Source organism: Heterodontus francisci, chromosome 2 (genome assembly GCF_036365525.1).
Source record: "Heterodontus francisci isolate sHetFra1 chromosome 2, sHetFra1.hap1, whole genome shotgun sequence".
Lineage (NCBI taxonomy): Eukaryota > Metazoa > Chordata > Chondrichthyes > Heterodontiformes > Heterodontidae > Heterodontus > Heterodontus francisci.
This window is the reverse complement of record NC_090372.1, coordinates 14,930,666-14,942,983: the sequence shown is the minus strand read 5'-3', so window position 1 is coordinate 14,942,983 and position 12,318 is coordinate 14,930,666. Positions and strand designations below refer to the sequence as shown.

Genomic DNA, 12,318 nt, shown 5'->3' with positions numbered 1-12,318 from the left:
CCTGTTTCAAGCTGGTTAGTACCGTGTGCTTAAGGTTTAGGGCATTTCCTCAAAGTGTGATTTCTTCTTCCCCCCCCCCCCCCCATATTAAAAGCTTCAGAGCTCAAGTCCTGTGTTTCAAAGTTTTGTAGTTCTAAGTCACAACCAAATATTTGCAATGTTCAAACCAAACTTGCAACAATAGAAAATTGATGCAGTCACGGGCAAAATAAATGAAGTTTTTACCTAGCATTCTTAAGTTGTGTCTTCTAAGTTGAAGAGTTTAACAGCAGAGCTCAAAAAATATTACATTGCAGCAGTGTCCTGATTATTTCCTTTCCTGTGCAAACATTGGAATTTTTTCTTTCTTATAGTACGCCAGGATGGTGGGAATGTTTTAACTGTGCATACAAAGCTACAAGGTTTTTTTTATCTGGGGTTTAGTTTGTTTTCTGTTTCAAAAAAAAAAGGACAGTTATCAAGCTTTTTAAATGCCTGCTGTCATGACATTTTCCATTTTAATTCTAGTTCAAAAAAACTCAGCCTCATTAAAGCTCCAAGGCAAAATATTTATTTCATATTTTTTAATGAATAAATGTTGAATTGAACAGGAGCTGCAAGAAAAATGAAGTCAGTAGTACAAGTATAGTGCTGTCTTACCCAGAATGTATGAAAGTGTCACAAAATATGGTCCAGAAATTTCAATGTAATTTAATTTATATATCTGTGCTTTTCTTTGCACTCAGTACGCAGAAAAATAAAAAAGAACACATATCTTTTTGTTGGGGGGTGGTGTGCTGTAGAGAAGGTTCAAGACACCCTAGCAAGTGCTGCAGAAACCTTGAATTTTGTACTATACTTATTTTTGGGATACTTAGAGGGCAGTGGTCCCTGGACTGTCAATATTTGGAGGGGTTCTCATTAAAAAAAAATTTAAATCGTTACCATATAATTACAATGTTTTTACTTTGTTTTGAAAGTGAGCTCCATTTGTGTATTCTTTTGCTGGGAAGCATTTTTCTTACCTTAATTTGAACATCTCTCTTTTGCAGTCAGGAAGCTGCAGATTCATCTGAAAAAAGTGGGAATGAAGAGAATGGAGAAGTGTCGGAAGAAAATCGAGATCCAAATACAGCTTCAAATACAGCTCCAGGCAAATCCATTAAACACAAGAAAAAGAAACACAAACATCGGAGCAAACACAAGAAGCATAAGCATTCTTCAGAAGATGACAAGGAACGAAAACATAAACACAAACACAAGCATAAAAAGCATAAAAGGAAAGAGAACGAAAGCTTTGAGAAGGAGGATGATCACTCAATAAAAAGACCTAAATTTGATGATTATGCTCTTCTGGAGGACTTGGAGAAACAGAGGGCAATGATAAAAGCGGAATTGGACAGTGAACTAATGGAAGGGAAGGTTCAATCAGGCATGGGTTTAATTCTGCAGGGTTATGTGTCTGACTCTGAGGAAGAGGGGGAAATCCATGAGAAGACTCGCAATGGTGAAAGAGTTGCATCCAGTCGTGACGTTTCTGAAATATTACCTGTTAGGGACAACAAAATTAAACGGGAACCTATAGAATCTAAGTCTATTTCAAAGAGGCGAAGTAAAAGCAGATCAAAAGACAGGACTAAACATACTAAATCTGAGAAAAAGAAAAGTAGGCTGAGTTCAGAACACAGAAAAGACAAAGAAAAAACGAGAAGTAAATCACATGAGCGAAAGCGGTCAAGAAGTCCCATCAGAAGCAGTAAGCCTGGAGAAAAACCAAGGTCTCCAACTTCGACTAAAAGACGATCTCAAGAAAAGAAAAAATCAACTGCAGAAGATGGGACTAAGTCAAAGGATCGAAAGAGTATAACAAATGAAAGCAAAACGAGGGAGCGAAATAAAAAATCTAAATCTCCTCCAGTGAAGAGGAGTAAGTCGGGAGATAGAAGTCAGAGATCTAAATCCAAAGACCGTGAGAAGAGATCTAGAAAATCTGAAATGGAAAAGGAAAAAAGATCTGTTAAGTCTCCATCTAAAGACATTCCTTCTGGAAAGGAAAATCGATCGCCACTGAAGAAACCTGCACTTTCTCCTAAAAGGAAAAGCCTGTCTCCAAAACAGCATCGAGAAAAATCATCCAAACATAACCGATCACCTATTATTAATGATCGTGCACCTAAACGCAGTCAATCCCCCTCACGGAATAAGTCTCCACCCAGAAGAGCTAGAAGTAGATCTATAGAACAAAGACGGAGAGAGAATGAACGAACAAGAGCTTTATCTCCAAGGTAATACAACATCCTTCTATAAAATTTAATTTGCTGTTCAATAGTTGTTGAAGAATAATGCCACTGATGTTTGCATTAGCAGCGTGCACTTCTCTTTGACCGTTGAACCTTTTAATTTGTCCATTTACATCATATAATTGCTTGTTCATTGCCTCATTTACCTGGGAGTTGAGCAAGGCCTTGGCTAATTTTTGCATTGCTTGACTATTATCTACATTTTATGCTCGAGGACCATTTTGAGGTCACTGATTCTCTAGTACCCATGACACTGCACCGTTCTCGTAAAAATAGTGATTTTTTTTTATTCATTCATGGGAAGTGGGCATCACTGGCTATGCCAGCATTTATTGCCCATCCCTAATTGCCCTTGAGAATGCGGTGTTGAGCTGCCGCCTTGAACCGCTGCAGTCCATGTGGGGTAGGTACACCCACAGTGCTGTTAGGAAGGGAGTTTCAGGATTTTGACTCGGCAACAGTGAAGGAACGGCGATATAGTTCCAAGTCAGGATGGTGTGTGACTTGGACAGGAAATTGCAGGTGGTGATGTTCCCATGCCTCTGCTGCTGTTGTCCTTCTAGTTGGTAGAGATTGCGGGTTTGGAAGGTGCTGTCCAAGGAGCCTTGGTGCGTTGCTGCAGTGTATCTTGTAGATGGTTCACACTGCTGCCATTATGTGTCGGTGGTGGATGGAGTGAATGTTTGTGAATGGAGTGCCAATCAAGCGGGCTGCTTTGTCCTGGATGGTGTCAAGCTTCTTTAGTGTTGTTGAAGCTGCACCCATCCAGGCAAGTGGAGAATATTCCATCACACTTCTGACTTGTGCCTTGTAGATGGTGGACAGGCTTTGGGGAGTCAGGAGGTGAGTTACTCGCCACGGGATTCCTAGCCTCTGACCTGCTCTTGTAGCCACAGTATTTATATGGCTACTCCAGTTCAGTTTCTGGTCAATGGTAGCCCCTAGGATGTTGATAGTGGGGGATTCAGCGATGGTAATGCCATTGAATTTCAAGGGGAGATGGTTAGATTCTCTCGTTGGAGATGGTCATTGCCCGGCACTTGTGTGGCGCAGTTGTTACTTTTAATTGCACCTACTCCAGATAGCGTGGTACATTCAAACAGAATAGTATTCTGACTCTGAACGAGACTGAGTACTCATGTAATGTGCACAACTGCAGGAGGTATACATAGCCTTTCAAGATAGTGCTGAGACAGCACAGTCAGCATTTGAGTGTCTGAGATGTCTCAAACATCCAGATAAACTAGACAACTGTTTGGGAAGCTGTTCTTTAAGAGCAGGTTAATAATAAAACTTGGTAGACTATATTCTCTAGTTAAAAGTCCAGCGAGGGCTTCTTGTACACACGTGGGATAAGTGTTGCAATTTGCAGTTAGTTGGGAAAAAGTCACTGACAGTACGTAGTTGCCGAATACAATTAGCGAAGGGAGCAATCTGGTGAGTGTACAAAATTAACTGACAGGAAAAGACCAAACAATGCATCAAGCCCACCACACAGTATGATGGCCAGAGCTTCATGACTAAATACTTCCTCTCTTTCTGTTCTCCCACCCCAAGATGTGTAAGTTTCTGAAAAAGGCAGAATAAAACCGAAAAGCCCTGGCCCAGTAAGGGAAAAGGTACTCTGGAAAAATTGCTCCCTGAACCCTCAGGTGGTCAAAACCAATCTAATAAATCACATGGGCCATCTGTTACCTTTAAAAACATTTATCTTCCATATGATGTGCTCATTGCCATAGTCAAGAACTGGTTCAGCTCCCTCTTCAAGGCCATCACCCACCACACTAGCTGACAGTGTATTCCAGAAGCTCACTACTCTGGGAAAACACCTGCCTAACATCCAGTCTGTTCTGCTCTTCCATATCTTAAACATGTGCCCCTGGTCCTCAAATTGTTAAACTATAATAATCTTTCAATAGGAATGCTATCCAGCCCTTTGATTATTTTATAGTATTCAATCAGGTCACCTCCACGTGCTGTAAAGTAAATAGATATGGTCCTTGATTCTGTCCTGAGTTTTTAATATATTCGTTCATGGGATGTGGGCGTCGCTGGCTAGGCCAGCATTTCATGCCTGCCCGTCCCTAATTGCCCTTGAACTGAGTGGCTTGTTACACCATCCCAGGGGGAATTTAAGAGTCAACCACATTGCTGTGGATCTGGAGTCACATGTAGTTTGAGGTTCTTTAAGCTAGGAATCGTTAATGTAGCTGTCCTCTGGACTTTTCCAAGGCCACTATATCACCCACTATGGGCTGAATTTTAATAGTGTGCCGTGCTCCGCAGCAGTGCACTTTGAACTCAGCAGCCTTCCGACATGGAAGTGCCGCTGAGGAGCTCCCTTGATATTACGTGTGGGGGCTTATTTAAATAGAGGGAGCGGAGTGGTCATCCCCGATGACGTAGAGACTGCCGTGTCCCTGGCAATAGCGCCCGGCGCAAGCGCGCAGGGTGCTGACGCCATTTTTAAAGGGCTCTAAGCCCTTAGCAGAGATTTAAATTTTTAAAGGCACTAGCACTTTAACTTTCAATAAAAACATTACATTTAACATAAAAGCGCTACTTCCACCCTGCCCAATGATCACACAAATTTATTTCCCTCCCCCCTTGATAAACCATTCTTGACGGTCCTGACCTTTAAACCCCAAGCTTTGCATTCTTTGCCCTTCAACCCCTTTCCACCATCCCCACAGCCAATAAAAAATGCTTTCCCCGCTCCTCCATCCCTCCTGCCCTGAAAATTTTATTCCACCCCCTCCCCACCAGGTTCTCACCTTGGAACTCTGTACAGAGTTCTGAAGGCGCGCGGAGTACGAACGGCGACTGTAAAATCGACGTGGGATGGCTGCCTGCAGCTAAGTTCATTTACATCTCTTTATTGTTAACTTGAATATTAAGATGAAGGGCCCGCTACCAGGCGACGGCGGGGCAGCACCGCGGTCCCCCCCACCGCTGATAATATGCGGCAGGCCCTTCACGGAGTCGCGGTTCCAGGCTGGCCTCTCCCTACTGGATTTTACTGACCCCAAGGCGTTGAGGGGCTGATAAAATTCAGCCCTATGTGCGGGAGGTGAGGTGACCAGAGCTGGGCACAGTACTTCAGATGCTGTCTGTATGGTGTTGAAATGGTGTCCTTTATTTATACTGAATTAATGTGTTTTAATACAGAAAAGGAGCTGCATATTCTTCCATCTTAATTTGGCATATCATAGTGTTAGTGTCCTGCAAATGTCTCTAAGTCCACTCCCCTTGCAAAGCCATCTGCAGGGAAGAGAAGAAAACGTGACAGATAATTTAAACTCTAATCAATAGTGAAACAACAACATGACTTTGGAAAATAAACTTCAGTTAACCATATTCTGTCAGCAGATTAGAGGAGAGATCATCTTTCCTATATCCAGCTTAATTAACTTCAACCCAGGGAAGGGAAACCTATCAAGGTATCAAAGGTATAATTTTTATGTACTTTCATGCAAAGATTCAAATGTGCTTGGAGGCTAGGTCACACACTGGCAAATTTGTTTAATATAGTGTTATGCATGCCGCTAGGTCCCAATGTTGGATACACATAATTTGCAGGACAGTACTGAAAGAGGTTGCAAGAGAAAAGATTGAGGTGTTATTGTGCACAGATCATTGAAGTTCATGAATAATGTAGAGCAGCCGTAGTTAAAGCTAACAGGGCATTGGGTTATGTTTTGGTTTTCACTCCACGGTGAATCATGGAACATTCCTGATTGATTCACTTTAATTTGAAGGACATCCCTATTCAACACCATGCAAATCAATATTAATCTGTTGTATTGTGTAGTGATAGAGAAAGGGTGTTGGGTTATTATACTAGGCTCCTTGCAGGAGCTCCAGAAAAATGGAACCAAGTCTTTTCAACTGGAAGTGGTAAATTCCACTGTCTAGGGCCTGGCTTTGTAAAATCCGTTGGACTTTAATATTCCTGTTAATATATGATCGAGCTAGAATACACTCCAGCATAATTTGTTGGAGCATTCATATTGCTTGCTGGAGGCAAATTAGGTTAAGGGATAGGTCAGTAGAGATGCAGAGGCAGACATTTAAGGAAATATTTCAGAATACACAAAATAGATACATTCCAACGAGAGAGAAAAATTCCAAGGGGAGGATCCACTATCAATAGTTAACTAAAAACAGTTAAAGATAGTATCACACTTAAAGAAAAAGCATATAATTGCCCAGAGGTCAGTGGCAGGTCAGATGATTGGACAGAATATAAAGAACAGTGAAGAATGACTAAAAGATTGAGGGAAAAATTATAGTATGAGAGAAAACTACCTAGAAATATTAAAAACAGATAGTAAGAGTTTCTATAGATAAAGGAGAGTTAACAAAGTGAGTGTTGGTCCTACAGAAAGTGAGTAGGGAATTAATAAGGGAAAATAAGGAGATGGCGGATGAATTAAACAGGTATTTTGCATCGGTCTTCACTAGACGACACAAGTAACATCCCAGAAATAGGTGTAAATCAGGAAATGGAAGGGAGGGAGGAACTCAAGAAAATTACTATCACCAGGGAAGTGGTACTAAGCAAATTGTTGGAGCTACGGGCTGACAAGTCCCTGGTTCCTGATGGACTTCATCCTAGGGTGTTAAACGAAGTGGCTTGTGAGATAGTTGATAAGTTGGTTTTAATTCCTAGATTTGGGGAAGGTTCCATTAGATTGGAAAATAGTGAATGTAACTCCTTTTATTCAAAAAGGGAAGGAGACAGAAAGCAGGAAACTACAGGCCAGTTAGCTTAACATTTGTCTCGGAAAATATTAGGTATTATAAAAGACGTTATAGCAGGGCACTTAGAAAAATTCACGGTAATCAGGCAGAGTCAACATGGTTTTGTGAAAGGGAAATCACGTTTAACCAATTTATTGGAGTTCTTTGAAGAAGTAACATGTGCTGTGGATAAAGGGGAACTGGTGGATGTACTGTACTTAGATTTCCAGAAGGCATTTGATATGATGCCACATCAAAGGTTATAGTGGAAAATAAAAGCTCATGATGTATGAGGTAACGTTTTGGCAAGGTTGAAAGATTGGCTAGCTAACAGGAAACAGAGGAGGCATAAGTGGGTCATTTTCTGGTTGGCAAGATGTAACGAGTGGCGTGCGCAGAGATCAGTGCTGGGGTTTCAACTTTTTACAATTTATATAAATGACTTTGATGAAGGGACCGAAGGTATGGTTGATAAATTCGGGAATGACACAAAGTTAGGTAGGAATGTAAGTTGTGAAGAGGACATGAGGCTACAAAGGGATCTAGATGGGTTAAGTGAGTAGGGAAAGATCTGGCAAATGGAGTATAATGTGGTAAAATATGAAATTGTCCATTTTGGCAGGAAGAATGAAAAAGAAGCATATTATCTAATTGGTGACAAATTGCAGAGCTGTGAGATGCAGAGGGAACTGGGTGTCCTAGTGCATGAATTAAAGGCCTGCTCAGGTTGGGAAAAAGAACCCAACCCGGACCTGAGCCCGACCCACAGTGGACCCGAGCCCAATCTGACCATCCCTTTACTTACCTTCCGACTGGGAAGCTCCACTAAGCCGCAGCGCATGCGTGATGACGTCATAGTGACGACACTCGCTCACTGCTCAGACTCAGTTTCGTCCCGGACTCTCAGCTCAGCTAAGTTTTTTTTTATTTTTTAATACTTACGGCAGAGCACTTACTGTGTGTGTCCAGCCCACCCAACCTGGACTTGGCTGGACCCGGAAGAGGGGCCCGACCCGAACCTGACATGTCATCGGGTTCAGGTCGCTAGCATGAATCACAAAAGGTTAGTATGCAGGTTCAGCAATTAATTAGGAAAGCTAATAGAATGTTGTTTATTGCGAGGGGAATTGAATACAAAAGTAGGGAGGTTATGCTTCAGTTATACAGGGCATTGGTGAGACAACATCTGGAGTACTGTGTACAGTATTGGTGTCCTTATTTAAGGAAGGATGTAAATGTGTTGGAAGCAGTTCACAGAAGGTTTACTGGACCGATACCTGAAATGGGCCGGTTGTTTTGTGAGGAAAGGTTGGACAGGCTCGGCTTGTATCCTGGACTTTAGGAGAGTAAGGAGCAACTTGATTTGAAAATTATAAGATTCTGAGGGGCCTTGACAGGATGGATGTGGAAAGGATGCTTCTGCTTGTGGGAGAATCTAGAACAATGGGTCACTATTTAAAAATAAGAGGTCGCCCATTTAAGACAGATGAGAAATTTTGTTCTCTGAGGGTAATGAGTCTTTGGAACTCTCTTCTTCAAAAGGCAGTGGAAGCAGAGTCTTCAAATATTTTTAAGGCAGAGATAGATAGATTCTTGAGCAAGGGGGTGAAAGGTTATCGGGGGTAGGTGGGAATGTGGAGTTGAGGTTAAAATCAGATCAGCCATGATCTTATTGAATGACGGAGCAGGCTCGAGGGACCTACCCCTGCTCCTAATTCGTATGTTCTAGTGAATGAATCCCACACCATGGGCTGAATTTTACCAGTCCCTCGATGCTGTGGGTCACAGCAGGGGGGCGCCCGTATAATTCAGCAGGGAGAGGCCCGCCTCGACCCCCGACGTCGAGAAGGGCCCGCTGCATATTACCGGCGGCGGGGGGACCTCGGTGTTGCCGCCCCCAGTCACTTGGCAGCGGGGCCTTCGTCTGAATATTTAAATGAAGAATGAAGTGATGTAAATTGACTTACCTTCAGGCTGCAGCCATCCCACGCTGATTTTACTGCGGCTGAACACAGCTCACGCTCCTTCGGAACTCATTATGGAGTTCCAAGGTGATAACCTGGTGGGGAGGAGGGAGGAATAAAACTTTCAGGGCAGGAGGGGTGGGGGAGCAGGGAAAACCATTTTAATTAGCTGTGGGGATGGTGGGAAGGAGTTGAAGGGCAAATGTTCGGTTGGGGGGGCGGCGGGGAAGTTTGGGTGGGGAATAAAGTACGTTTTGTCAATAAGGGCCAATTAAAAGACCATTGGTGGGGTTGGGGAAGGTCCTCCATATACTAATTGTTTACTAAAAACAAAAACAAGACTACTGTAACTTTAAAAATTAAAATCATTGCTAATGGCTTAAAGCCCTTTAAAAAAATGTGCTGGCGCCTGCATGGTGGCGCCCGACGCCGTTGGGGATACGGCGGCTGCTCCTTCTGCGTCATCGGGGGTGACCGCTTTGCACCCTCTATTTAAATCAACTCCTGTGCGTAATGTTGCTGGGGCTGTGTGGCAGCACTTCCATGTCAGAAGGCCACCGAATTCAAAGCGCACTGCCGCGGAGTGCGGTGTGCGAATAAAATCCAGCCCTATATCTTTCCAATGGTGAAAGATTGTCTGATTGTGGTGTTGGAATCTCCTGAAGAAAAATATTTGTATTGTTTTAATGTTTCTATTCAGCATTTGTTGCTTATGTATTGACTGTGTTTGTCAACTTTAGAATAAGGTCACGTGATGAGCCAGTGAATAGGCTGGAACGATCCAGAGATGTAAGCACCTCTCGGCGTTCTCCAGCACGTAGGAGGGCCAGCAGATCGCCTATCCGGAGGAGATCTCGTTCACTCCTGAGACGAAGTCGTTCTCCAAGGAGAAGAAGCCGATCTAGAAGGAGGTAAGTATTACATTTTTTTCTGAACATTGTGAACTTTTACGTAAATTGTAATTGGAGAAAACGTTCAATGTTGGAGATCAAGATTCAACAACAAAGGAATGTTAGGGTTTTTGAGGTGACTTCTTTCTCCCCATAATAAGTTTAAAATAATTTTTTAATCATCGACACTGAAAATAACTGAAATGCTTCATCTGATACTTGTTTATTAATAGATTTTAATTTCTGTGTGAGGGATCAACAGAATAAAAGCTTGCTTGATTGATCAGAAAAGCTGAGTATTCAACTCAAAAACAGAATTCAAATTCTGTTCAGACTCTCCACTTCGTGATCTTGCTTTTTCCTCCAGGTTACAATAAAGGGGTGCTTCAAATTTACTTTTTTCACCTGACTCGGCAGTTTATTAAAAATTTGATATAAAAATAAACGGAATCGCTGAATTTGGTGCAAATTAAAAATGTGCTTAAATGCACTGAAATCCCTAAATACAATGCATGATGGATAATGTAACAGATGTTTAGGTTCAAGCTGCGCCTTTTTGTCTGCAGTTGTCTCTAGAGACAAGTTATTTGTCCTTCTGTATTAATGAAGTTGAGCAAGGTAGAATTTTGTTTTTTTTATATTCCCTGAGATTTACAGGTTAAGCATGTCTTAACATGTCAAAATTGTTCATTTAGTTGAATCTCCTGCTCCTCTGATGCACAATGAGAAAATGCGGTAAGGGACAGTTTTCTGCAGAAAATGTAGCTTTAAAAATTATAAATTTCCCAACCCCTCCTGATCCTGGTAATCACCTATACCCTGGATGCTGAGTCAAGTTGCATCAGCCCAATTGCTAAAGTGGCATCATGAAATCTTATATGTGGAGGCACTGTCACCAGCTCTCTGAAAGTTTAGTTTCACTTCGTTTCATATACTCTATTAATTTTTTCTTTCTAAAGAAAAAAATTGTCTAGTTTCTTTTAAAAGTTACTGCTGCTAACACTGTTCTTCGTAGAGCATTCCATGTCCTAACAGCCAGTGTTTCCTGTAAATTTTTTCTGTTGTGTGCGGTCTGTTCATTTGCGTGTGCGGTCTGTTCATTTGCATGTGCAGTATCTTTTACATTTTTTTGCGCAGCTGTGCACATGTATCTTAATGGAGACATCTTGTTTGGCCTGCGTGGTACCTTCTGGCTTGCTGCGCAGCTGCATGCACAACTTTCAGGGAACATTGCTAACAATCCTCTGTGTATTTTTTTTAAAAAACCTTCTAACCTATCCCTTTTTCTTCTTTTGGTGTTAAGTTTATTCTCTAGTTACTAATACACCATCAGTGGAAATAGTATATCATCTTTCCCTCATAACTTTACTTTCTCTTGTCTCTTCTAACTGAAGTTTCTCGTACTGTTACGAAAGTGCCTCTGTTTTGTTTAATATATTTTTTGAGGATTCATTTTTGAAAGATTGAAGAAATGCTAAACTTTGGGGTTCAAAGGGGGTCATGTAAAGGCCACTTGACTTTGAAAAACAGTCCCTGGAAAATGTTTTTTAAAAGGGGCACCGAGAGGTCTTGAGGAAAACCAGTCTTTCTGGGAAACCACCTGACTTCCAGCTCAATAAACAAAAGAGAACTTTGGACACCTGGCAAAGTTGTTTACAAAGAAGTGACAGGTCAAGATTGTTGGAGGTCAAAAGGTTAACCTGTTGTCGGTTTTGCTTTTGAATTGTTTTGATTTGGGGTTGAACTGTTTAAAAGGAAGGGAAATTCCAGGGAAGGAGAGAGGGTCCCAACACAGCTCAGCTTTCCAGCAGCCCTAAGACCCTGAGAAGTCCACTGTGTCAACTTATCTCGTCTCCTGTCTTTGGAAAACAAAAAGCCTGCTAAATTAATTCTCAATGCTGCCTGAAATAAACTGTTCTAAAAAGATCCCAGTGACCTGTCTACGTGTACTTGGAGGCCAGACTATATGCCAATTTTGGAACACAGCATATCTCACCTGCAGTTTCTTCAAGAATGAGCAAGTATTCAGCCCAAGTGTTTTTTTGTTTGTAATAGAGCTTTAAAAACAAAGATCCCTTTATTTTTCCGGTTAACTGGTTTATGAGAGTGTGAGCGGCTAAGGTAAAAAGGGAACGTTAATATTTTAGTCTGTTTTTATTCTTTACTTCATTACTGGTTGATTTTTTAAAATAATAAACCGATAATTTTGTTGTTTAATAAAGAAACCTGGTTGTGTTTTTTATTCTGGGATGAAAATAGAGTCTATGATCGTATCTGTAAGTGGGAAAAAATTTAAATATATGTTGTGACCCGTGGAGAAGTGGAACTAGAATGAAGGGCTGGATTTTACCATAGATGTACAGGACTTAGCCAGTTGGTGGCGAACCCGTTTCCGCCCAACCCGGGGATCCGGCCCACATTTTAAGCGTCTCCGGGCTTTAA

General features: G+C 41.7%; 1 protein-coding gene across 4 annotated transcripts in view; it reads left to right on the top strand.

Moving 5' to 3' along the window:
* Positions 1 to 12,318, top strand: part of prpf4bb (pre-mRNA processing factor 4Bb) — a 66,731-nt gene that overhangs the window by 16,655 nt on the left and 37,758 nt on the right. For all 4 annotated transcript variants that reach the window (XM_068054569.1, XM_068054589.1, XM_068054559.1 and 1 more), the window contains exons 2-3: positions 1,032 to 2,264; positions 9,727 to 9,897. In XM_068054569.1, coding sequence (XP_067910670.1) covers positions 1,032 to 2,264; positions 9,727 to 9,897 — 1,404 coding nt within the window. The remainder of the gene's footprint in view (positions 1 to 1,031; positions 2,265 to 9,726; positions 9,898 to 12,318) is intronic.